The sequence below is a fragment of the Acomys minous genome (assembly GCF_964271855.1).
Source record: "Acomys minous genome assembly, chromosome: 15".
In the NCBI taxonomy this organism is placed as follows: domain Eukaryota; kingdom Metazoa; phylum Chordata; class Mammalia; order Rodentia; family Muridae; genus Acomys; species Acomys minous.
Window position 1 is genome coordinate 92,083,484 of NC_140497.1, and position 27,702 is coordinate 92,111,185.

At 36.8% G+C, this 27,702-nt stretch overlaps 3 protein-coding genes across 3 annotated transcripts in view; 1 reads left to right on the forward strand and 2 right to left on the reverse strand.

Annotated features, from left to right (window-relative positions):
• LOC311585490 (olfactory receptor 6C74-like) overlaps nucleotides 1-27,702 on the forward strand; it is a gene marked incomplete at both ends in the record, with an annotated part of 128,373 nt that overhangs the window by 64,903 nt on the left and 35,768 nt on the right. The gene's annotated exons all lie outside the window — the stretch shown is intronic.
• On the reverse strand, nucleotides 8,654-9,592 carry LOC311585472 (olfactory receptor 6C74; the record flags this gene model as incomplete). Its single annotated transcript, XM_084760689.1, has 1 exon — nucleotides 8,654-9,592. The coding sequence occupies one exon, from the start codon at nucleotides 9,590-9,592 to the stop codon at nucleotides 8,654-8,656; it is 939 nt and encodes a 312-aa protein (XP_084616815.1).
• Nucleotides 23,592-24,533, reverse strand: LOC311585470 (olfactory receptor 2AP1-like; the record flags this gene model as incomplete). The annotated part of the gene is made up of 1 exon (XM_084760687.1): nucleotides 23,592-24,533. The coding sequence occupies one exon, from the start codon at nucleotides 24,531-24,533 to the stop codon at nucleotides 23,592-23,594; it is 942 nt and encodes a 313-aa protein (XP_084616813.1).

Genomic DNA, 27,702 nt, shown 5'->3' on the forward strand with positions numbered 1-27,702 from the left:
AGAACCCTCACATTGATTTTTTTATAGTGGTTTTTTAAGCTTACATTCCCATCAGCAATGACGAATGTTCTACTTACTCCAAATCCTGGACAGCATGAGCTGTCCCTTGTTCAATTGATCTTAAGCAATCTGGCTGGTTTAAGATAACATCCCAAAGTAGTTTTATTTGCATTTCCTTTATAAATAAGGATATTGACAATGTCTTTAAGTGTTTCTCAGTCATTTGTATTTCTCCTTTATGAGAATTCTGTTTAGTCTATACCCTGTTTTTAATTGCGTTGTTTGGGTTTTATGATGTCTAGTTTCCTGAGTTCTTTATACAATTTTAGTACTAGTCCTCTATCATGTGGAGTTGGTAAAAAAAATCTTTTCCCACTCTGTAGGCTACCACTTTGTCTCAGTGATGGTGTCCTTTGCCACACAGATGTTTTTTAGTTTCATGTGGTCCCATTTATTAATTGTTCATCTTAGTGTTTGTGCTAATGTTGTCTGCTCAGTATGTCCTTTCCTCTGCCAATGAGTTCAAGACAATTCCCCACTTCCTCTCCCTTTTCTATCAGTTTCAGGGTATCTAACCTTATATTTAGGTCTTTGATGCATTTGGAATTGAGTTTCATATAGAGTAATAAGCATGAATATATTTGTATTGTTCTACATCATGTTTAAGCAACACCATTTTTGAAGATGCTGTTCTTTTCTCCAGTATTCATTCTTGGCTTCTTTATGAAAAATCAGATGTTCATAGGGTATGTGGACTTACCTCTGTGTCTTCAGTTAGATTTTCTTGATCAACATGACTCTTTTGTGACATAACTATGATGTTGTTGTTATTGTTGTTGTTGTTGTTGTTGTTATTATTATTATTATTATTATTATTATTATTATTATTATTACCTGTAGAACAATTTGAAGTCTGGATTGGAGCTACTTCCAACAGTTGTTTTATTATTAAGCATTATTCCAGCTATTTTGAGTTTTTATGTTTCTATATGAAGTTTAGAATTATCCTTTCAAGGTCTGTGAAGAATTGTATTGAAATATTGATGGGGATTTCAAAGAAGCTATACACCATTTTTTTCATCTCATTATATGTTGTTTCTCTTTACTCAATGGCCATTTCCTTTGCTGTAGAAAGAATTTTTAGTTTCTTGTGAATTCATTTGCCAATTGTTGGCCTTATTCTATGATCTGCCAGACTCTTTTTTCTGATAACCCTTCATTTATATGGACATGGACATGTACTCTCTACCTTTTCATTGAGCAGTTTTAGGGTTATCTGGTCTTATGTTGAGTTATTTCCAGTAGAGTTTGTACAAGAAGAGAGGTAAAGATATAAGTCCATTTGATAGAGTAATTACTCTATCAAAACGGTGTGTGTGTGTGTGTATGTGTATGTGTATGTGTGTGTGTGTATGTGTGTGTGTATGTGTGTGTATGTGTGTGTGTGTGAAGAAAAACATAGTCAATTTAACCTCTTTTTGTGAAATTATGTTTACCAAATATATGCTTTCTAATATTCAATACATTCCAAAAATTATAAGAACTCTGTATGGCTTTCATGTTATGTACAAGGAGTACTTTATTCTTGGCCTGTTATGTGTAAGAAATTTCAGAAACAGAGGTGGCTATGTTTTTGTCTTTCTGCAATGTCAGACTATGTTGAATAAAGATACATTTACCAGGCACAGCAGTTTCAGTGGCAGCTATTTTCCATATGTTCATCATATTCTTGGTAACACTGGTGAGTCAAACGAGGGTCCTTTCATTTATAATCTTAATTATTTACATGAACTATCATATTATATATTCACTATGTCTCTCTCTCCTTCATATATATATATATATATATATATGTATTTATATATATATGTATTTAGCTTACAATAACTATAGATATGAATCTATCTGCCAACACAAAAGGGGCGGAGTTTTACAGATGAAGGAATTAGCAGTAAGTGAAGATGTGGAAACAGGAGAATGACAGACAGCGATTGAACATTGGCAAGGAATCATAGAGAATGGAGTTCCTGAGGCAGTCAGGAGCAAGTGGATATTGTTCCCTTTTCATACATGGTGATCACATGACTGGCTTGTAGGGGCCGCCTGCCATTTCAGTATGTGATATTCACTTCTTTAGAGGCTCAAGTGATGTAGATAACTCTTTTCTTTGTCTGTGTGTGGTTTCTGAGATATTAATTTTCTCAGCTGTCTCTATAGTCTCAATTTATCCTGTTAAATTTACAGAGTGATGCTCTTTCTACTCTTCAGAATAAGCAATATGTCAGTATACTCCCTGCGAGTGTCTCTACACGAAGTGGGCCCATTCATGTCTCCATCTATGTTCAGGGTAACACTCCAGCTTCAAATTAGTCAAAATATGCTTCTAAAACAGCATCTCTCAAGGAAAGATGGTCTGGAAAACGTTGTTTTCCAAGATAGAAAATAATTAGGGAAAGGCACAACCTGATAAAAATATGGACATATTTTTCCCAAGCAATATTCTCAAGACCAAAGAGCTCAATCTTTATTCCACAAGGAAAGAAAGAGCCCCGGCTGCATATCAACCCTGGTTTTGTGGATGAGACCTGCAGTGACAGGGCTCTGGCCTGGCTGCTATGGGATGGAGATCTGCTCTAGTGAGGAGCAGAGCAAGGCAGGGGCTGAGTACTGTCATGCAGGACAGACACTGCCTCAATATTTCCTATCAGAGTGACAGGTCTGTGCACCATGGGAGACATGGGAGGTCAGCAGGATTTGCCTTTATGTGCTTTAGACTAACACAAAAGTCCTCAGAAGAATTTACCAGTGAGAGTTATGGCCCAGCTTTCTGAATTACAGACCAGTATACGTGGAGATGTTTACCAAGGACCAAATCTTTCTTCAGCTTGTGAGAGTTTAATATTCTTGTTGACTCTATTGACATGGACTGGTGCTGTTCTCTTCCTCAGCTGCCTTCCAAATAGCTCAGTATATATTTTTTTGTATCTGCATCTCCTTGAGTAGCATTGCTGCCTCTGTGTTTGTCTATTGGAATCAACAACGAGAAAAATCACAATCCTAAGTTACTGTATTGTAACCATGCTATCTGTTTGGGTTAACCTATACTTCTGTAATGTGAGAAAGTGAGACTGGCAGGAAAAAAATATTTACTAGGACTACGTTAGCAAGGTGAATGACTTGGTAAAAGCATGCTGAGTGGTCTTCTACAGAAGTTCCATGTGTGCCCACTTTGGAAGCACATATACTAAAATTGAAATGATACAGAAGTTCCAAGTTACTTGTCTGTCTCAGCAAGAAGTCCTCAGCAGTACATAGATCTCTGACTTCTCGGCTTTGATCTCACGTTGATTTAAATATCATTTCTCATATAATCTATTTCTTCATGAAACACTAAGAGGAAAACACCTAATAAAACTAGGCACACATCAATGATACGCTGCTATGATTGCACACAGGAGCCTGTCAGAATTGTCCGCTGAGAGGCTATATCCAACAGTGGTTCAAGACAGATTCTGAGACTCATAGCCAAACACTAGGTGAAGCATAGGGAGACTAGTGGGAAAATGTGGGGAAGGATAAAAGGACCTAGAGGTGACAAGAGCTCCACAGGAAGACCAACAGAGCCAACTTACCAGGCTCCAGAAAGGCCTGTGGCCTGAAATACCAACAAAGGACCATGCATGTGGGTTTATTAATAAGGAGAGCAGGGGCTGTCTCCGACATGAACTCTGTGGCCTGCTTTTTGATCACTTCCCCTTGATGGGATTCCCTTGTCAGGGCACAGGGGAAGAGGATGAACTCAGTCCTGATACGACTTGGAGAAGGTTCCATGGGGTGGTGAGAAGAAAGTATAATCCTTTGTGCTTGGGTGAAATGTTCTGTAGATATCTGTTAGATCCATTCGATTCAGGATTCTGGTTAATGTCATTGTTTCTCGGCTTAATTTCTGTTTCAATGACCTATCCTTCAGTGCAAGTGGGGTGTTGAAATCTCCCACTATTAATGTGTGGGGATCAATGTGTGGTTTAAGCTTTGTTAATAGTTCTTTTACAAATGTGGGTGCCCTTGTATGGGAAGCACAAATGTTCAGAGTTGTGATGTCATCTTGGTTGACTTTACCTTTGATGAGTATGAAGTGTCCTTCCTCATCCCTTTTGATTAATTTTGGTTGAAAGTGTATTTTATTGGATATTAAATGGCTACTCCAGCTTGCTTCTTGTGACCATTTGCTTGGAATATTTTTCCATCCTTTTACCCTGAGGTAATGTCTATCCTTGTGGCTGAGATGTGTTTCTTGAATGCAGAAAAATGTTGGATCTTGTCTATCCATCCATTCAGTTAGTCTGTCTTTTTATTGGAGAATTTAATCCATTAATGTTGAGAGATATTATTGACCAGTAATTGTTAAGACCCTTAATTTTGGTGTTAGTTACTGTAGGGAGTTTGTGTGGTTGTGTTTTTGCATGTTTTGTGTGTGGCACTCAAAGAAAGAATAAGCAGGCTACCAAGATGAGACTTGATAGCCTATGACCATATAGTCGGGGAAGAGGTCCCCCTTGGTCTTAGACCTAGGGGAGGGGAGTAGGGTGAAAGCAGGAGGGAGGGAGGAACAGGAGGATACAAGTGATGGGATAACAATTTAGTTGTAATCTGAATAAATTAATAAAATTTAAATTTAAATTAAATATATAATGGTAAAAACAATCAGCTTAGCAGTTTATCAGGAAGCTGGGAATTGATGTCCCTCAAGATCCAGCTATATCACTCTTGGACATAAAACTAAATGATACTTCGCTTTACTATAGAGACACCTGCTTAACTGTGTTTATTGCTTCTCAATTCATAATGGCCAGAAGTTGAGAACATCCCAGAAACCCAACAATAGAAAAATGAAAAAACAAAAACAAAACCAAACTACCTTGTATTTTTATACAATGGCATATAGCTCAGCTATTAAAAAATGAAATCATGAAATTTGCAGGTAAAATTATAGAACTAGAAAAAATAATCCTAAGTGAGGTAACCCAGAACCAGAAAGACAATCATGGTATGTATTCACTTATTGTGGATGTAAGCTGTTAAGTTTTCAATAAGCAAGCCACAATTTGTGTAACCACTGGGGTTAGGTATAGTGTAAGGGATTAAGGGAGAGGCATGGCTCTCCCTAAGAAGGAGAAATAAAATAAATACTTATGGATGAAAATAGTGGAGAAGTGGAACAGGAAAAGCAAATGGGGAGTGGAGATTAGAGGAGATAGAAAGAGAAAATAATGAGAAGCATAGCTAACGCTAAGGGCCATTTGAGAGGCCCAATACACAGTAGCTTCGTAAATTATAGGAAGACAATATAAAATATATCACCAAATAATGGGATATATGGAGCCCCAACTGTACATCTCTTGTCACCAAATGAAGTTTTCAGTCCTAGAAATGGATTACATCTCATTGAGTTGTTGGCCAAAGGGGCCCCACAAATTTGTACTATTGCCAGGGATGTCGATTGCTCTCTACCACAGATTGTGAGGCCCTGTTGCTGAAGAAACCATCTACACACCTCACTGAGAAGTGAAGCTGCTATCTGCTAGAGTCTTCACCTTACTGGCTTGTGTTCATAGTCCTGGGAGGAATTCTGATCAAAACCAAAGAAGACTCTTTGTTTCTTCTTATTTGGATTTGATTTTTGTTGTTCTGTTTCATTATTATTCCGTATGTGCTCATTTGTTTTCTAAAATGAAACAGAAAGCATCTGGATTCACATTGGAAGAGAGACAGATCTTGTCTCAGACCAGTTCAAGGAGGAAACAGCATAGCAAGATCTATTATATTAAAAATCTATTTTCCATAAAATATAGAGCTACAAATAAAAAAAAGTAAATAAAAACGTAAATGTGAAGAGAACAACATAGGGAAATAACATAGATTTAGGGTACATAACTGAAAAATATTACTGTCTGTTATCTTTACTTTTTGAAATTCTGAGATCAGTATAAAAAATAGCACTGGAATATCCAGTAGATTGGGATTGAAAGACAAAAAGTCCTTTCAAGAGAAGAGCTTGGTTCTTAAACTATTTTTGTTCCACTAGTTCATGGAGTATCTACACACACATGTATTTCCCTCTTTGTTAATCTGTTTATGTGCATCTTAACCCCTAAACAACTAAACTGAAGGAGAGATAAACCTGTTTTTTTAGGATCCCAAGTGCGGGACCGGAACGGTCTTGTGAGAGAACAGGTGATGTTAATCCACTAGAAGACCAACCACCTCGTGCTGGAGCTTGATTGTTGCCAGCTGAAAAGATCCCGTGAACGGACTCTGGGAGGAGATATATTAATGAGCCCAGAGGCGAGGCTTTTGGAGACTTAGGATGGTTTTGGCTGTTCATCATTCCACTTCAAGACGCTCCTAGAAAGAACCACTTGAGGGAAGGCTTCGGGGCCCTGGCTCCTGCTGAGGTTCCAGGTTCTGGTTACTCCAGGTTCCAGCAGAAGAAATCCTGCTGATTATGCCAGGAGAATCACTCCTTGGAACTGATATCCTTACAGTTTTGTTATTGTGTTCCTTAATCCTGTCTTTCATATTGCTTTGATTATTTGGGTTATAAGTGACATATGCTTGGTTAATACGTTGTTAGTAAAATATATTGGTTAAGATAATTGAGCCTACATTAACTTTATTGTAAAACTAAGATACCTGATCTTTAGCTCCAACAGAGACTTCAGACTGATGCCAAGAGTTTGAATGAGCAGTTTAAAGGACACTTATAGGCTGTAAAGTAGAAATCATAATGCATGACAAGGTAAATTATGATTCAAAGCAAGCTCAATAGCAAAGGTGAGATGGTACTTATTTAACATGTTATTATCCATGGCCAAACAAAATATTCACAAAGCACTGCAGCTTGGTGGCAACATCATGAACAAACATGGCACAAAAAGCTAATCCAAATATGATTAATGGCCTGGTAATATTTCTCTAGATGTATAGATTTAAACCTTATCACTCTAGTTAGTAAGATTCACATGTAGTTGTTCAGACATGGAAAATTATGCTTACTTTAAGCTATATTGAGACAAAATTTATAAAAATAATTTGATGTAAAAAGTCTGCTACTCCAAAATTTATTTAAATTTCCTAGACAATCTCTATGGAAACAGCCTCAGTCACAAGTAAATATTTGTAGAGCAAATTTCATTACAGAAAAGATCCATTGTATTTTTTTTTTTTAGATTCTAATATAAATTACATCATTTCCCTCCCCTTCTCTTTTCTCTCCTCCGTACCTTCCTATACACTCCCTCTGGAGTCCCTTTTAAGTTGTTCTTACATTCTCTCTAACCCGCCGAGACTGTATCACGTTATTTGTGTGTATGTTTTCATGGCTCACTATTTCACAGTGGGTAACCAACTGATGGGTTCTCACTGGGGAAGACCATTTCTCCTGCCCTCTGTAGTTCTATGTGCAGAGATTAAGCCCTCTGGGCTTTCCTCCATCTACCGCAGGATATCTATTGTATGTGATTGTGTCTCATAGTAATGCCATATACCGTGCCCACTAAGTCTCACCAAGGTGAGTAAGTTAGCTTTTTATGAAAAGTTTTTTCTTTGGGTCACACTGAAACATGGTATAACAGAAAGGAAACAGGCAACACATTCTGCTTCTTACATGGTCAGTCACTGTACTGTGTAAAAAAATATGTTTGATGACTTAAATTGACAATAATGAACTCAGATAGACTTTACAGTGCTCAGAGTTTATTAATGATAGTCTAAATATGTGGGACATTCTAAAAGAATCTCACAATTGTTTATGTTGTAAGTGTTCCAGGTCCAGGGAGGAATTACTATATAATTTTGTTTAGAGTATGTAAAAAGCTCATAGAAATTTAAAAAGACCGTTAATCAGTTAGTTCTTTTGTGTATACATTTGTTTTCCATTTTTGCTACGATAATGTTATCAACAAACTTTTTTTGTTTTTATTCAGAAATTAATATGATAATACTCATTGTATAAAGCTGTGAGGATAAAATTCAGACATTTCAAGAATTCTAGCAAATCATGAGAATGAGTGTTGTGATAATTTGGAACACTTTAAGGCAATCAGACCTTACATTATGTAATGATATGGAATGATCGTTTGTATGTTTCATATATTTGTATGTATATACGAGCGCACACACATACACACACATACATATATCTGTATACATGCTTTTGAATCTCCTAAGTCCAGAATAATGGAAAAGACTATGGATGCGCTGAAGTCACTCTGTTTGTAAAAGAATTCTGAGAGATATAAACATAAAATAACATATAAATTATTTCTCCTTTCATATTTTAGACACTACTTTATTGTTTCTGTAATCAAAACCATATAAGTAGGGCCTTACATGTTTAGTACCGGGTGTCACTCATTGACATTTGGAAAAAAATAAATTTAATATTTTGAGGCCAATGTGGTTGTTAATTCTGTTTAACGTCAAGTCAACGTTGTAAACTGGGATACCTTATTTCAGATAGGATAAGAGTTAGAACTTGAGCATTACCAGGGACACGGGACCTCTAATTTTAAACACGTGCACGGAGGAGTTTGGTGATCTACTCCAGTCTTCCTACTGACATGACAAGTCAACTTGGAATGCCATTAACTGGTTACTTCATCGAGAAAAGCTCTAACTTTTTTGTCATGTTCTTCAAAGCATCTTTTACTTGTTTGTTTCTGAGTGTATAAATGAAGGGATTCAACATGGGTGCCACTGAAGTGCTGAGCAGAGCTATCCCTTTATTTAAACCAACTCTTTCCTTTGCCGATGGCTTCACGTACATGAAGATGCAGCTGCCATAAGAAATGGACACTACCACCATGTGCGAAGAGCACGTAGAAAAGGCTTTCTTTCTCTGTTGAGAAGATGGGATTTTCAGAATGGTCCTGATGATGTTTGTGTAGGAAAGGCTCACTAACACCAGTGTAACCAGGAGTGTCAAAATTGCAGAGAGAAGCACCATCAGTTCTATTACATGCGTGTCCGTGCAGGAGAGCTGAAGTATAGGAGAAACATCACAGAAGAAATGGTCCACAGTGTTGTCTGCACAGAAATCAAGCTGGAGCCCCATAAGGAGGGGAGGGAAAATGATCAGGAAACCAGACAGCCAGGAAACAAAGACCAGTAAGTTGCAAATTCTGCTGCTCATGATGGTCATGTAGTGCAGGGGCTTGCAAATGGCCACGTAGCGGTCGTAGGACATGGCAGCCAGGAGGAAAAACTCAGTGGCCCCCAAGAGAATAGTGAAAAATAGCTGTGCTGCACAGTCATTATAGGAAATGGTTTTGTCCCCCGTGGCTATGCTAACAAGGAATTTGGGGATGCAGACAGTTGTGAATGAAATTTCTAAAAGCGAGAAATTCCGTAGGAAGAAATACATGGGGGTCTTGAGGTGAGAATCCAGAAGCGTAAGGGTGATGATGGTCAGGTTCCCAGTCACACTCAGCATGTATGTGAGAAAGAGAAGGACGAACACAACCGCCTGTAGCTGTGGATCATCTGTTAGTCCAAGAAGAATGAATACTGTCACTGCCGTGTGGTTCTTCATAGCTCAGGTCTGACTGGCCCAAATAGAGGAAAAAAAATTAGAAATGGGGGAGGAAAACCTGAACAATACAAGTGACAGTCTTTATAAGCACGCTAGCATTCACACCTAAATAGCCCTCAGCAAGCACTGTTCTCCAGGAGTAGCCTATCCAATTTTTAATCATACACTTTTAACCTGGCATCTCACTAAGTAAATGCAAGGGTTTTGTTGTTGTTGTTGTTGTTGATGATGATGATGATGATGATGATGATGTTCAGCTTACTGAAAGTCTATAAAATTAAGTGTTATAAATGGATAATATGTTAAACAAGGTCATTTAAATGTAAAATAAAATGCACATAAAATATCATAACATTTAAATTTGTGTTTTCTGTATTCTACTTGGATCTTTCCCAAAATATTTATCTTCTGCTACATTATTGTAATCTGGTGACCCGTTCTTCATTGTTCAACAAAGGGGATGCATTTGCTACAATCTTTTCATGGACTCTGCTTTTGTGTGTAAGATTTTACCAGCAAACTCTTAAAAGAAACACATGGTGGACACACATTTGCTCACTTGATTTTTGACAAAGAAGCCAAATCTATTCAATGGAAAAATGATAGCATCTTCAACAAATGGTGCTGGTCTAACTGGATGTCTACATGTAGAAAAATGCAATTAGACCCTTATTTGTCACCATGCACAAAACTCAAGTCCAAGTGGATTAAAGACCTCAACTTAAAACCAGAGACATTAACTCAGTTAGAGGAAAAAGTGGGGAAGAGCCTGGGACACATAGGCGCAGGAAACAACTTCCTGAACAGTACACCCACAGCCCAGGCCTTAATGTCAACAATTAATAAATGGGACCTTATGAGGCTGAGAAGCTTCTGTAAGGCAGCAGACACTGTCAAGAGAACAAAGCGACAGCCTACTGACTGGGAAAAGATCTTCACCAACCCTTCATCTGACAAAGGTTTAATATCCAAAATATATAAAGAACTCAAGAAATTAAACACCACAAAACCAAACAACCCAATTGCAAAATGGGGCTTAGAACTAAACAGAGAATTCTCAACAGAGGAATATCAAATGGCTGAGAAACACTTAAAGAAATGCTCATCCTCGTTAGGCATCAGAGAAATGCAAATCAAAACGACACTGAGATTCCATCTTACACCCATCAGAATGGCTAAGATCAAAAACTCAAATGACACCACATGTTGGCGAGGATGTGGAGAGAGAGGAACACTCCTTCACTGCTGGTGGGAATGCAAACTAGTACAACCACTTTGGAAAGCTATCTGGCGTTTTCTCAGAAAAATGGGAATAGGGCTTCCTCAAGACCCAGCTATCCCACTCCTTGGAATATACCCAGAAAATGCTCGAACACACAACAGGGACATATGCTCAACCATGTTCATAGCTGCTTTATACACAATAGCCAGAACATGGAAACAGCCTAAATGTCCCTCAGTAGAAGAATGGACTAAGAAACTATGGTACATTTACACTATGGAGTATTACTCAGCTATTAAAAAAGAGGAATTCCCGAAATTTGTGGACAAATGGATTGACCTAGAAATTATCATAATGAGTGAGTTCACCCAGAAGCAAAAAGAGACAAACGGTATATACTCACTTATATCAAAACACTAGTCCAAGGGATACGTCCCATGAAAAACCTTACTTACCAAGAAAGTGGGTCAGAGGAGAGGACATCCTATTGAGACTTTAGGCGAGAGTAGCATGGAAGAATGGAGAAATAACAGGACCCACAGGGTCCTGGAAACCTACAAGAAGAACTTTATGACAGGCAGATCTGGGTCCTGGGGTCCTCCTCAAACTAAGGCACCAGCCAAGGAGAAATAGGCAGTAAACTTCGAACCCCTACCAAGACCTAGCCGACGAACACGATATTCTCCACTGTTGAGTGGAGAGTGAGATCTGATTCTCACGTGAACTCTGGTGCCCCTTTTCTGACCATGTCCCCTGGATGGGGAGGCCTGGTGGCACTCAGAAGAAGGATAGCAAGTTACCAAGAAGAGACTCAATAATCTTAGAGCATACATAGGGGGAAGAAGTCTCCCTCAATCACAGACATAGGGGAGGGGAGAAGGGGGGAAGTGGGAGGGAGGGAGGAATGGGAGGAAACAGGGGAAGGGCTAACAATCAAGATGTAATATGAATAAATAAATTAAAAAAAATAGCAAAAAAAAAAAAAAAAAAAAAAAGAAACACATGGTGGACTGAAAAATTTTAGCTCGGATACAGCAGAATCTTAATAACTCCATGATGCCTCTAAGAAAACTCCTGGATTTGCATCCTTATGACCATTTGTATTTTTGGCCTACTGGCTTATCCAGAACCTGAGTTTGCTTAGTATTTTTTCTATGGCATCCTTATAGTTTTAAGTTATGAATGCTGTTATTTTACAAATTTCCTATTAATATTGATTTTGATGACAAATCGAAACTTTAAGTAGCTGACTTACCTTGATTGCTCTTTTTCCTCGGATATACCTTTTAGTAGCTAAGAAGTATATTTTCATTTTTGAAGCTTGTATTAATTATATGCCCTCTTTTTCTGAATATGCAGTGGCCCAGAGAATGGCTGCACAATACAAGATAAAATGTTGGCTATATCCAAGAGTTTCGTTAGCGTCATTGTTCCACCTGTTCCTCCCAACTCACAGTCTTCCTCTTTCCCTCTGAGTGTCAGTCACAACCCTCCTCAGGTTTCTTTCTTATTCAGGGTACCAAAATTAATATTATGATAACTTTCTGAGTTGTTTTATTTTCTCTTTATTTTTCAGAAATGCTTAGTTATTCATGTTTATCACCTGAAAAATCTACTGCAAATTCTTCTAAATGTTTCAGATAATTTGATAAATTGTGTTAGAACTGTATATAAGTAAGATCTTCTCCTAACCTCACTTGATTGCTTTTTTTTTAACTTTGAATCCTACTTATGTGTCTTTGTTTGGTTCCCTTAATAAAGTATCTGGATATCTTTATCCTGAACATATAAGCATAAGGCTTATTATATTTGTACAAATGTAAGATATTCTGAACATCAAAGTCACTCTCTATCTTAAAGATCAAAGGCATAGAAAATATGATAGATGATCATATATGATGATAATGTTCAGAAATAAGCCACTCTCCAGTGGAAGGCCACACTTCCAGCACAAATTAGACTACATATAGAAAAGAAACAAAAGACACACAGTTTAATTAAAAAGGAGGGGAGGTAGGTCTGCGAAGAGCCAGGCCCAATTATTATGTCCATTTGTGAATATGTTTGTGAGAATGAGGAATAGCCAACAGACTGGAAACAACAAGATTCGGCAAGGTTAACCCCAAGCCCTTCTCTCTCTCTCTCTCTCTCTCTCTCTCTCTCTCTCTCTCTCTCTCTCTCTCTCTCTCTCTCTCTCTCTCTCTCCACCCCCTTGGTCTCGCTGGGTATAACCACTTTGGGAAAATCCTTGATGTCTATCAAGGCTAAAGAGCAATGCGTATTTTGCCCTACTGTCCTTATGTCTACCAACAGCCAAAGAAAAGACAGGTATTAAACCAATGAAGCATTTCAGCATTAAAATAATTGTGTTATAGTGCTATATAACATTACAATACAAAAGCAAATATTAACAGTTTACAGCTACCAACAACTATGGATCACAAGTGTAACACTCACCTTTTCATTATGATCTCTGTATTTTGATGCTTCTTGCAAAACCACATAGGGGTATAATCAATACCAGGTGCAGGTCGAAGAAAAACAGGAAAGGATGCAGGCAGAGTGAATATCAGACGTAGTCCATGCAATGTCAGGCCCAGTGGATAAAAGTTGATACACAATGTTAGTATCTATACTTTTTTTTGTATGATTTTTCACTTTTATTTTCTTAAAGAAATGAGATGATTTTATGTCTAGTGTTCAACTTAAGTGTGATTTTAAATAATGATGAGCTATTATAAACTACTTAACAGAATTAGTGTGCTACTATAATCCCAGGGCAAAGTATGTGCTGGTTAACAGTAAAGCAGTGATAACCAACACAGGGTCCTCAGTACTGGAAGATGATTAGAAAATTTACTGGTGAGATAAGATAGCCTTTTTGGAAATGAAAGTTTGTTAAATTTTAAACTTAAATTAATATAACTGCTTGATAAATATGAAAGCTTCTTAAGTTCAAAATAAACCTTTTCCCTGTCATATTTAATATTCACAACCACCAGGTATAATAGAATATGAGTTATAATTATCAGGCGAAAAACACTCATTATTTTGCACTGTGAAGAATGTCTGTTGAAAACATAATTCATAATAACTGAAATATCGCATCTCATTGCACAATTGATTTCCACAGTCTAACTTTAAAATGTATCATATGCATGCTAGAAAAATCAATTCCAGTCATGCTATACTATTTCAATCAATATAATAGTAAATTTCTTCTGCTCTGTTTAAATACAAGAATAAAATAAAGCCATATTTTTCCAACCTTAGTTTTTTTTCTGAGATAATTTTATTTTAAATATCTTTTTATGTAAGTCCCGGAGTAGAGTCATTTTTCTGAATGTTTCATATCCAGTGTACTGTAGATTGCTTTAGCACATATTTCTGTCTTGACTCCTTATCCAAAACTGCCACAGTACCAGGTACACATACTCAGAATTTTCAGCCCAGAGGTCTCAGCAAGGCAAAACTTTCTCATCAACCTTCACTTTCCATTATTTCTTCTTGAAAAACAATGTTCTCCTATTTTTAAAAAAACTGGAACATAAACTACTTGTTATTTATAAAATATATTCTGTTTAAGTTGTAAATGGAGGTAACATGAAAGCATACACTTCTTTTTTTTCCTATGAAGTACTTCCACCCAATATGAATGGATATTAGCTTGTTTGTGGTTTCTAAGACTGCAGGAAGTTGTAATCCTTTTGTATGCTTAATCACTTGTCTCAAGAGGATTTGAAGACTTACATATTAACACAAGAAGAAATTAACTCTCTGGTGACTATGGTGCTAGCATGTGAAATATATTAAAATAACTTTATTGAGTGAAGGAGGCTTATAATCCATAATCATGCTTGGGTAGCTTTATGTTATAAACCCTAACTTAAGCCCCACTTCTCTTACATCTCCACACAAAAATATATTTCAAATAAGAAAAAACTAAAGAATAATGAACAGTGTGTAAATGTGAATGTGCATTACTGAAACTTCAGGTTAAGGTATGTTCACTGAATGAACAGATCATATCGTCCCTCCCTGGTTAAACATCTGAGGTATCCCCTCTTGACTTTGGGAATCAGAGGCAGTATCTAGAAACACCAGGCATGTCAGCATTGACCATAAAAAAGGAGAGAGGAATAACATTAACATTTATCCATCAGAAATACAAATATTTGGTTGGAGAAAAATAAGACCAGTGCTGTATATTTGAAAGCAGACAAACAAACACCATGCTTGCATCTGGCTGCGTATGCTACCATTCAAACAATAGGAGATTATGTTAAGTAAAGGTAAAACTTTTCTGTTTGCATTGTTAAGCGATTGTACACTATCTGGGCGACACATAAGACAAATCTACAAAAAAAAAAAAAAATAGTACTGAAAAGTATAAAGCACAACCATCCCAGGCTATTACCTTAGTTGTTCAGCTTGGTCCCTTTTCTCAAGCTGAGCATCCTTGTGTGAGCAGTGCCCAAATGAGGGAAGAGAAAAGCAACACCCAGATCTTAGCTCCTGTTCCACCAGGTCACCGGCCTTTCAAGGTCCACTGCTACCCTTAATTCCAATACATAGATTAGGTTTTTTTTTTTTCAGATATAACAAAGTAGAAAGTTATTTCAGATATTAAGCATGGGAAGTGGGATTTTCTTTGCTTATTGGATGGAAAAGTGGTTTGTGTTACACACTTACTCAGAGAGGTAACCTAACCATTAGTTGTTTTTTTTTTTTTTCATTTTAAATATCTTCAGTGGGCAATGAAAGAAAAGAGATGGTTCACAATCATGCAGAAGGCACTTATTGCTAGCCCTAAAGCCTACTATGCCTTCCATGATAAGAAGTCACATATATGAGCATATCTAATTTAAAGAAATCACTTGGAAAGGTTCTACAGATAGGCTATTATTGCTTTTATGATGCACAAGTCTTGTTCTTTTCTTGTTTGTCATGCTATCTACTGCAACACTTACTTCCTTTCTATCCCTCTAGCTCTTTGTTTTTGTTGTTGTTTGTTTGCTTTTGCTTTTTTTCTTGACGATTATTGTTTTTTCAAGACATGGTTTCTCTGTGTAGCTTTGGCTGTCCTGGACTCACTTTGTAAACAAGGCTGGCCTCAAACTCACAGAGATCCCCCTGCCTCTGCCTCCCTGAGTGCTGGGATTAAAGGTGTGCGCCACCATGGCCAGCTCCTCTAGCTCTTTCTTACAGCTCTACACCTCAAAATTCCAGGTCTTGTATTAAATATCTGTACAAAAATTCATTTAGGAAAGAAGGCTGTTTCCATGAGTCATGGTTCTGCTCTATAGTCTTTTGCTCTTCTCCACACAATCATCACTTTCTTTTACACGCAAATCTATTCAGTTCCTTTTCTTAAGTGCCTCTGTTTCTTTTACAATGTTCCGTATTGTCTCAGTGCAGGCATTGTGTCCATTGTCTCATTCACCACTAGACTATCAAGATCTGGAATATTCTATATGCAAATAGAAATTGAATATATATATATATATATATATATATATATGAGTTAAAGGCAAAATAATTTTATTATTATGATATGGGCCAGCTGAAATTATTATGAAATGATTAACAAGAAGAAACACAAAAGAAAAGAATTGCCTTGACTAGGATAGGATAATAAAAAGTGGGAGTGAGCATGGACTATAATTAGAGGAGTTAGACAACAATAATGAGCTGGTGATTTTAGTGTTGAGGGTTGTCAGAATTTACTATAGCGGACAGCAGACCCTAATGAGTGGTGAGGTAAAATGATCAAAGGGACCATTGTCATAGAGCTCACCGTCAATAAATAGAATGAACAGTGGCCAAAGAAGCCATTATCCACTGAGCATCAATTCTAGAATGTCATTGATATGTGAAAAAAAAATCACAACTCTTCCCTACCTTCAAATGAAATAACCAGTACCTAAATTGTTTCAGAGTGTAGACCCCTTACGTTATGAAGTATGCTGGATTTGATACGCCACACAAAAATATATTTTAGAAAACAACAAAAATTAATAAAAAAAATATATTTACCTCTGAAAACATTTGACAATGCAATAAGCTGAGGTATATTTTTATTAATTAAGTTTGTTCTGGGCAATTTCATGCATGCTTATAATATAAACTGATTATTCTTATCTCCATCCATTTTTATCATCTTCCCACCCTGTCTACTCTTCCTCTTCCCTACAAATCTCTTTCTCCCACTCATGCTTGACTTGTTTTTGATGAGTATAACTATATACCAATCACAGCAAGTGATTGGTTATTGACATAACATTTGTGCCCCTACTGCACCCACTGGCATGTCTTTGCATGTTGGTCATGATTCATGTTTGCAGTTCACAATGTTCACAGCTATATAAGAATGTTGATAAATACCACCTCTCCCCCACCCCCAACAGTAATCTCAATGAGTCAGAAAGGAAATAAAGAAACAAATGTAAAGCTTTCTAGAATTGAATGAAAATAAAGGCACAACATATACAAACTTATGGGACACAATGAAAGCTGGCAAGATCTCAATTTTAAAATGACACCTAAAATCTATAGAACAAAATCAAGCAAATATATCCAAGAGGGGTAGACAGCAGGAAATAGCCAAATTTAGGTCTGAAATCAATAAATTAGAAACAAAGTGTACAATACAAGGAATTAGAAAAACAAAAACAAAAACAAAAAGCCACACTGAGGAAAACCAGAGAGTCAGTAGGTCTTACTTCAAAACTGGAAAATTGATACTAAAAGGATGATTTTTTGATAAATACCTCTTACCAACATTAAATCAAAATCAACTAAACAATTTAAATAGTCCTATAATTTCTAAGGAAACAAAGCAGTCATTAAAATTCTCCCAAGAAAAAAAAAATCCCAGAGCTAAATGGTTTTAGGATAGAATTCTACCCAACATCTAAAGAATACTCCACTAACTATTCTGCAACATAGAAACAAAAGCAACAGTGCCAAACTCATCCTATGAAGCCACAGTCACCCTGATACCTAAACCACAGAAAGATTCAACAATGAAAGATAATTTTAGACCAATCTCCCTTACTGATGCAAAAATATTCAATAAAATACTCACAAATTGAATCTAAGAGCATGTCAAAAACATCATCTACCATGATCAAGTAGACTTCATCCCAGGCATTCAGGGGTAAAAATTTATCAACATAATCCACCATATAAACAAACTGAAAAAAATTCAACCTCATTACGTGCAGAGAAAGCCTTTGACAAAGTCTATCACCTTATCATGTTTAAAGTATTGGAAAGATCAGGGATATAAGGCACATACCTAAGCACAATAAAAGTAATATACAATAATCCAATAACCAAAATCAAATTAAATGTAGAGGACCTTAAATAAATTCCAGTAAAATCAAAGGACAAGAGAAGATTGTCCACTCTTTCAGTATCTCTTCAATATATTACTTGATGTTCTAGCTAGAGAAATAAGAAAACTAAAATATATCAAAGGGGTACAAATGAGAAAGGAAGAAGTCACAGTATCTCCATTTGTGGATGGTATGATAGTACACATAAGTGACCCCCAAAATTCTACCAGAGAACACATACAGCTGATAAGCACCTTCAGCAAGGTGGCTGAATACAAGATTAACTCAAAAAATCAGTAGCCGTCCTTTATTCAAGGAATACAAAGGCAGAGTAAGAAATTCTGGAAACAGCACCCTTTACAATAGCCACAAATAATTTAAAATATATTGGTGTAACTCTAACCAAATAAGAGAAAGACTTATATGACAAAAACTTCAAGTATTTGAATAAAGAAATTGGAGGAGATAATAGAAGATGAAAAGACCTCCCATGTTCATGTATCAGTAGGATTAACACAGTAAAAATGACCATCTTGCCAAAAGCAATCTACAGATTCAATGCATGTCCCATCAAAGTTCCAACACAGCTTTTTACAGACCTTGAGAGCAACCATCAACTTCATATGGAAAATTAAAAGACTCGGGATAGTTAAAATAACCCTGTACAATAAAAGAACTTCTTGGGGTATAGCCATCCCTGATTCCAAGCTATAATATAGAGCAATAGTAATAAAAACAACATGATATTGGCATTAAAAACATACAGGTTGATCAATGGGATCGAATTGAAGACAAAGAAATAAACCCACACACCTATGGACACTTGATTTGACAAAGAAGCCAAAAGAATACAATGGAAAAAATAAGGCCTCTTCAAAAAATGTTTCTAGTATAACTGAATGCCCACATATAGAATAATGAAAATAGAACCATATTTATCACCCTGTGCAAAACTCAAGTCCAAGTAGATCAAAGACTTCAACATAAAATGAAATACACTGAATATATTAAAAGAGAACGTGAGGAGTAACTTTGAACTCATTGGCACAAGAGACAACTTCCTGAACAGAACACCAATATCTCAGGTTCTAAGATCAATATTCAATAAATGGGACCTCATGAAAATAAAAGGAGTCTGTAAGGCAAAGAACATCTTCAATAGAACAAAATGGTGGCCTAAAGAATGGGAAGAGACTTTCACTAACCCTATAGCAGACAGAGAGCTAATATCCAAAATATGTAAAGAACTCAAAAAAATTAAACACAAACCCACCAAATAATGCAATTGAAAAATGATATACAGAGCTAAACAGAATTTTCACATGGCAATCTCCAATGGCCAAGAAGCACTTAAAGAAAGGTTCAAAATCCTTAGTTATCAGGGAAGTACAAATCAAAATATCTCTGAGATTCCATCTCATACCCATCAGACTGGCTAAGATCAAAAACTCAAATGAGAGCACATGCCAGTGAGTATGTGAAACAAGGGAAAAATTCCTCTATTGCTGGTGGGAGTGTAAACTTGTACAACAACTCTGGAAATCAATCTGGTGCTTTCTCAGAAAATTGGCCACAGATCTACTTCAAGACCCAGATTTACTACTGCTGGGTGTATACCCAAAAGATGCTCCACCACACAACAAGGATACTTGTTTAGCTATGTTGATAGCAGCTTAATTTGTAATAGCTATAAACTGGAAACAACCTAGTTGTCCATGGACCAAAGAATGGATAGAGGAACTGAGGTACATTTACACAATGAAACACCCCTCAGCTATTAAAAAAAAGATATCATGCAATTTTTAGGTGATGGATGGAAATAGAAAATATCCTGAGTGAGGTAACCCAGACACAGAAAGACAAACATGGTATGTACTCACTTATAAGTGGATATTAGTCATAATACACAGGATGATTATGCTGCAGTCCACAGACCCAAAGGAGCCAAGGAAGGCCCCCAAAAGAGAATGGTTGACTCTCAGTCAGAAGAGGAAATAAAATAGACTTCTGAAGTGGTGGGAGAAAGGAACTGTGTGTAGAGGGGGTGGGAATCAGGCCTGTGTGAATGGGGTTGAGGGCACAGAAATTGGTGGGGGAATATCTCTGGGACAAGGGAGCCCCCGAGGATTCTATGAGGATGACTCTCTCTGAGATCTCTAACAGCAGGGAATATGGAGCCTGAAGTAGCCACCTCCTGTAACTAGGTGGGACTTCCAGTGGAGGGAGGGGGACACCAACCCATGCATAAAACCTTCCAAACAAAATCTGTCCTGCCTACAAGAATCGTAGGGCTACAGATGGAGCAGAGATTGAGGAAACGGCAAACCAACGACCGGCTAACTTGAGACTCACGTCATAGGAGAGCGCCAAGCTCTGACACTCTTGATACTCGGCTATGCGGACATGAGCCTAGCGTAAGTGTCTTCTGAGAGGCTTCACCCAGCAGCTGATGGAAATAGACGCAGAGACCCACAGCCAAACAAAGGGCATAGCTCAGAGAATTTTGTGTAAGAGTGGGAGAGTGATCGGAGGAGCGGGGGCGAGGAGGATCAAGAACACTACAAGAAGACCTACAGAGTAAACTAACCTGGGTCCACGGAGGCTCACAGAGACTGAACCACCAACCCAAAAGCTTGCATGGGCCAGACCTAGACCCCTTACAAATATGAAGCCGATGTGCAGCGTGGTCATCATGTGGCTCCCCTAACTATGGGAGTAGGGTCTGTCTCTGACTCTGTTGCCTGACTTTGGATCCCTTTCCCTTAGCTTGGCTGCCTTGTCTGGCCTCAGTGGGAGAAGATTAACTTAATTCTGCTGTGACTTGAGGTGCCAGGATGGGTTGTCACCAGTCAGGTGCCTCTTTTTCTTTGAGAAGGAGAGAGGGGAGTAAGGAGGAGGGAGCATGAAGTCAGGACTGGGAGGAGAGGAGAGAGGGGACTGAGATATGACTGTAAAGTGATTAAATAAAGTTTTAAAATAGTAAAGCCTTCTACATATGAGCAGCACAGACTAGCTCTCTATTTCTTTGTGAAAATTTTAATAGATGATGTATACTTTCATAATACTTGTAACTAATTTAGTGTTTTTTTTCTCAACTACGATATCACCTTCATTCTTTCCCACACTGCTTTTACAGACTTCTTTGCTGAACCTCAAATATTCAGTAACAATTGGATCCTGTGACTCTCCTAGCCTTTATGCTCACGTAGCTCTCCAAATTCCAAGCAATACTAGTCAAATGGTGCTTTAAACATTACACATTATCTGAAGCCCCAGTCTAGTGTAAAAAAAACCAAGGTAATCAAATTCTACATCTCAGTTATGGAGCTGGGGATCTATCCTTTAGTTTCTCATTTAGAAAAAATATAAATATGATAAAAGGGCTCTATTTGATGTATTTTCAATGGTAGCTCAGTATACCTTCAGCACTCTATTCTCTCTCTCTCTCTCTCTCTCTCTCTCTCTCTCTCTCTCTCTCTCTCTATCTCTCTCTCTCTTTATTTGTGGACCAAAAAATCTGCAGTTACAATAGATCTAACTAACTCATCTTCCACATCTTCCTCATATAGATTTCCTCTTTCACCAAATGGAACTAACACTACAAATGATTTTTAACCAGCTCATTCAAACTATTCCATAACTGTAATTATTATTGATAGATGACTCCAGGACCAGCCTGTCACATCTGTTTAATGACAGAGTTTTGTTGTATATATTTTAGCTATATGGTAAGATCAAGTCGGGTCAGATAGTACCCAGCATATTTCGCGCATCTAAATTCGCTTTGTAAGGTCAGATATCCATTCTCTACCCAATCCCATTAACAACCCAAAACTAATGTTCAAGACAAGGAATATGCCCACATATAATAGCATAGTTCTCCTCAAAATCCTAATGCATGCTCCATGATTTACCTACAAAAGGTAAGTCTATATGCAGCATGCCTTATGTGCCAGGAATATTCCCTCCCTGAAGCATCAGATATGCTGGACCATGAGTCCCAGGTAGCTGAATGACCCGTATAGTAACCTTGATTCACTGCAGACCTTCTTTGCAAATATATCATTTTTAAATGTCAAAGAACCATGTGGTACATGCAACTTGAAAATCTACAAAGCCCCTTAAAATATTTCATGTTTCTTAGTAATAGTAGGGACCTCATGTAATAACCTAGCTTAACTTTGAAAGGAATATCCCAACATCTTTCCCCAGAAGGTCCCATACTTTTTATGAAAGTTATTTTTAACCTTTGTCTAACAAGTTTCTTGCAAATGGTCCCAGATACCTCACTACTTCCACCTCTTAGGGCCCCTTTTTATGCTGTCATCACTCAAACTGAACAGTGTATTGTTGCAATTAATTTTCCTAAAAATAGATTATGATGTAGGACTGAAGTGTGTGTGTGTGTGTTGTGTGTGTGTGTGTGTGTGTGTGTGTGTGTGTGTGTGTAAAATAACAAATCATTAAAAAATCATAGTCTCACCCTAACCTTATTGTAAGTATTTCCCTTAGAAGTGAGATCTTGGGATGTAGAGATGGTTCAGTATTTAAGCAAACTGGTCGCTCTTGCAGATGATTGGATCCAATTTCCAGCTCCCAGATGACAGCTCACAAACCATCTCTTATTCCAGTTCTAGGGAATTGTGTACCCTCTTCTGGCTTCAGCGTGCACCCAGGATGCATAATCCACACTAGATAAGAAGGAGGATTGGTTCAACGTGACTCAGCAATCGGTGTTAGCTCAATCTTTGAGAGTCTTACCTTGAATAATTTATTTTAGTCATATTTAAACAAAGCATAATTTGGAAATAAAAGTTTTTCTCATGATAATTAACTCAATCCCATGTTCACAACAAAGTTTAAGACATGACTACATTGAAACTCTTTGTAAAGTACAAGTGACATTTTTCATAAAGATAGACTCTGTAGGTGCTCAAGACAAACAACGCCATGATAAAGATCTGGGGGAGGATAGGGCTATAGATTGAGACCAATAGCTCAATATAAAGGTCTGGGAGGTCAAGGGTGGCCTGGCCACACAGATAACACAAAGGTTGCCAAGCCATTAACACATCTTCTCCCAGCCTTCTGAGCAGGAAACAGGTTAAACATCTCTCCACGTGAAGAGAAAACTGTGTATGTTTAGTGTTCCCAGTTTTCCTAGTGGTTATGTGTCAGAACAAAAACCTACATACTTCCTACACATATGTACAGAAAAAGCACCCATGTCCATAAAATAATAGTAATTTACATTTTAAGTAGATCTAAATAAAATTAATAGTAATAGAGTGTTAGAGGAGACCAAAGAATACACATACCATCTTGATAGATTAAAAATGGCATAATTTAATAAATGAGTGACATAAAAGATATAGTTCATATATGCAATTACAATATTCTAAACCTTTATTACTTCAGTACTAAGCTTCAAATGGTTTCACTTTTTAAAAAGACTTATCATCTTGCCTAGCATATCCTTAAAGGCTATTTTCACTTGCTTGTTTCTGAGAGTGTAGATGAAAGGGTTTAACAAAGGCGCAACAGAGGTGTTTAAGACAGCCACTCTCTTATTAAAATTTGCAGCATCTTTTACAGAAGGATTGATATACATGAAAATACAGCTTCCATAGGAAAGCGAGACCACTATCATGTGAGAGGAACATGTAGAAAAAGCTTTCTTCCTCTGTTGAGCAGAAGGGATCCTCAAGATGGTCCTGACGATGTGTGTGTAGGAGAGGATCACTAGCAGCAAGGTGAAGATGAGGGTTACAGCAGCCAGGAGGAACTGGACCACTTCTATGAAGTGTGTGTCTGAACAGGATAAATGCAGCAATACAGTGTAGTCGCAGCAGTAATGGTTGATGATGTTGGATGCACAGAAAGGCAACTGGAGAGTCATCGCATGGGGAACAGCCACGACTATAAACCCGGAGAGCCAAGAACTGAAAACTAGTTGGAAGCAAAGTCTCCTGCTCATGACAGTCGTGTAGTGCAGGGGCCGGCAAATGGCAGCATAGCGGTCATAGGACATAGCTGCTAAGAGGTAAAATTCGGTTGCCCCCAGAAGGATTGCGAAGAAGTACTGTGTGAAGCAGCCAGCAAAGGAAATAGTCCTGTCTCCGGTTCCAATATTCACTAGCATTTTGGGAACAAAGACAGAGGTAAAAGATATCTCCAGAAATGCAAAATTTTGGAGGAAGAAATACATAGGCGTCTGGAGGCGGTAGTCCAACAAGGTCAACAGAATGATGGTTGAGTTTCCCGTGACACTTAAGACGTAAGTCAGGAGTAGAAAGAGAAAAAGCACAGCTTGAAGGTTGACATCATCTGTCAATCCAAGAAGAATGAACTCTGTCACTGATGTGTAGTTTGACATCATAAACTTCAGGCAAAGAAAAATAGAGCATAACAACAACAAAGTTGAAATGAAGTTTAATGTGTTTTTCAATACAAAAATCAGAATCTACAACTAAAAGCAAGTGTTTCAAACTCTGAATCTTTTCCTGTAATTTGTTTGGGAAGTTAAGTACACAAGAACAGTAAAAGGCCCTCAATGTATTGACCCATTTACTTCAGAAATAATGAAAGTCCTCGTACTTAGGGACGAGGTGTTATTTCTTCTAAATTATATCAGCATATATTTTCTCATTGGCATAGGTTTCTTTTCTTATTTTCTGTTCTGATTTTCTTTTTTAAAATATATTTTATTAATTCATTCATATTACATCTCAATTGTCACCCCATCCCTTGTATCCTCCCATTCCTCCCTCCCTCCCATTTTCCCCCTACTCCCCTCCCCTATGACTGTGACTGAGGGGGACCTCCTCTCCCTGTATATGCTCATAGGGTATCAAGTCTCTTCTTGGTAACCTGCTATCCTTCCTCTGAGTGCCACCAGGCCTCCCCATCCAGGGGACGTGGTCAAATATGGGGTACCAGAGTACGTGTGAAAGTCAGACCCCACTCTCCACTCAACTGTGGAGAATGTCCTATCAGGTGTCACATTTTCATAGATTTCTAAAGAAATATGTTTGTATGTGTGTGGCATGAAGCTAGAAGGAGATTAGTTGGGAAAATGAGAGTGACTCAGAGAGGCAAGGGAGTGTAAATACAGTTAAGATATATACCACACCTGAGGGAAAATGCTGTCGTAAAAGCCACAATTTTACATAGTGAACACATTATTTTAAATTTAGTATTTTAATCAATTTGCTAGTCAAAAAATATAATTCAAACATGAACTGTCAATTAATACTCAAATTTTTATATTTAGAAATATATATGTATATACATACACACAATAACAATTTATAAAAAAGAAATGAATCCATGAATTTGAACTAGAAAGGAAAGGGGTGTGTGGGAGTGTTTGGAGGGAGAAAAGGGAAGGGGAAAATGTTTGATTATTTAATAATCTCAAAAATAAAATAACAAAACCCAAGCTTGGCTGTTATCATCACTGTTAATTTGCACTTTATGTTTTTTTTTACTTTATCATTTCAAATAACATTATGTGCATGCTGAAGCTCAAAAATTTTGTCCTTACTCCATTAATAAAAACAAAAATAGCAGCTTCTGCTACATTTTTATTTATTTCTTTTGTGTGCATGGGAATGGAGCATGTGTCGTGGTGCACATGTGGAGGTCAAACCATGACACCAACTAGTGGATATTGGTTGTGTCCTTCCATTTTGTGCTTCCTGGGGTTAAAGGTTACTGGGATTGGTGGTATTGCTAGTCCAGTGTGACCTCACTTCTTAATAGTGTTCAGAATTCATATCAGCCATACTTTCTGTGTTGTAACACAGGAAGGTTGTGTTATGATAAAGACTTAGTGACTGTGACCAGCATTTAATTATACATGTGGATCAGCCAATGTTCTGTGAAATAGTAAATCAAAATCCTGGCCACCAACATATTAAGTTCCTGATAATGTCACCTCAAGTTCAGCTGCACAGTTTAGCACTATTTCTAACAACCCCAATAAAGAATAATGCTTTTTATTCAAATTTTATGTAGTATGCATAACATTGGATCATAAAGTAAAACTATTTTCTAGTTATTTCAAAATATATACTTTTTTCTTCATTTTAGAGCTAAGTAAATTACAGCAGGCTTCTGTTGCTCCCTGTTTCTCTCTTATAAAAGGTAGAATGTTATATAATATTGTCAAAATCTTGTTTAACTTTAAATTTGTAACATTATTTTGGTTGAAAGTAATAAGACTTCTATTCAAATAATTAACTATTTTATTATATGTAATTCTCCTATTTATAAAATATTCTCTACTAAGAAATGTAAGATGATATGCAGAAGATATGCATTTTCTAATCAATAAATTTTAAGTTCCTTTAATATTAGCATTTTCACAAAAAAAGACGAATATATTTTCAGTAATATATAAGTTATTAACAGTCACAATTATTGTGCTTATTAAGATAAAGACTCAAAATTATTTTGTATGAATAAAGCAACAGCAGATTTTTGCCAAATCAGGAAAATATACTATGTAATTGAATTGTATCAGTGAATTTTTTTCAGTGTTTTAAATATTGTAACATGAGTAGTTTAATGTTTTGGAGAAATATTTTTTGAAAAAATTTACATGTTAATTATAAAAATCAAATATACTATTTTTCTTTTATTAATTTTAATTTTTTGATGATTTTTGAATGACTAAATATGCTTTATAGCTCTACACTACTGGCTTAAATTTGTGTTATATTAGTAATCTGAGTTTTGCTGCCCAGAAAGTATTTATCTACTCATTCAAATTTGTGTAACCAAATTTGAATATATTAGCTTGTATATTTTGTTTGTTCATGAATATCAATTTAGGACACTAAAATTACATATAAATTGTACATAAAGGTTTATATTCAGATACATACCAGATAATTACAAAACAGTTTGTTACATTGCACCATATATCCAAACTTAATTGATCATTCAGTAATGATAGGTTTTTTTCCTCCATGAAAATTACTACAGTTTCGTATGTGCCTAGAAAGATACCAACTTTTAGTTTCTAATTTGATAACATAATTATTAATTAGAACTAAAATTTCTAAGCTAAGTAGTTAATCAGTAGCTAGAGAGATTGCTCAGTGGGTAGGCGTGTGTGTTGCTGAGCTTGGATACTTGAGCTTGACCCCTAACACGCACATGATGGAAGGAAAGAACTGATTTCCTAAGTTATCAGACCTCTACACCTGTGCTGTGGTGTTCATGCTCCTTAACCATCTCCACACCAAACAAACAAGTAAGAGCTTATGAAAAGATGACTCTTCAGGAAATTACACTCACTAAAGGTTATTTGTAAAAGAAAAATTCTGTTCTTTGATTACTTTTTTTTGACAGAACTTTTGAAATTATGCTTTTTATGTTGAATTTTTAATTTTTTTGAGATTGTAATTATATAATATTCATTTTCCTATCCTGTCTCCATAAACTCTTCCTTGTTCTTTTAAAAATTCGTGGCCTTTTTATTAATAAGCGATACCATTAGATCTATTAGATTAAGCAATGTGTTATTTTTCTACAAGAAA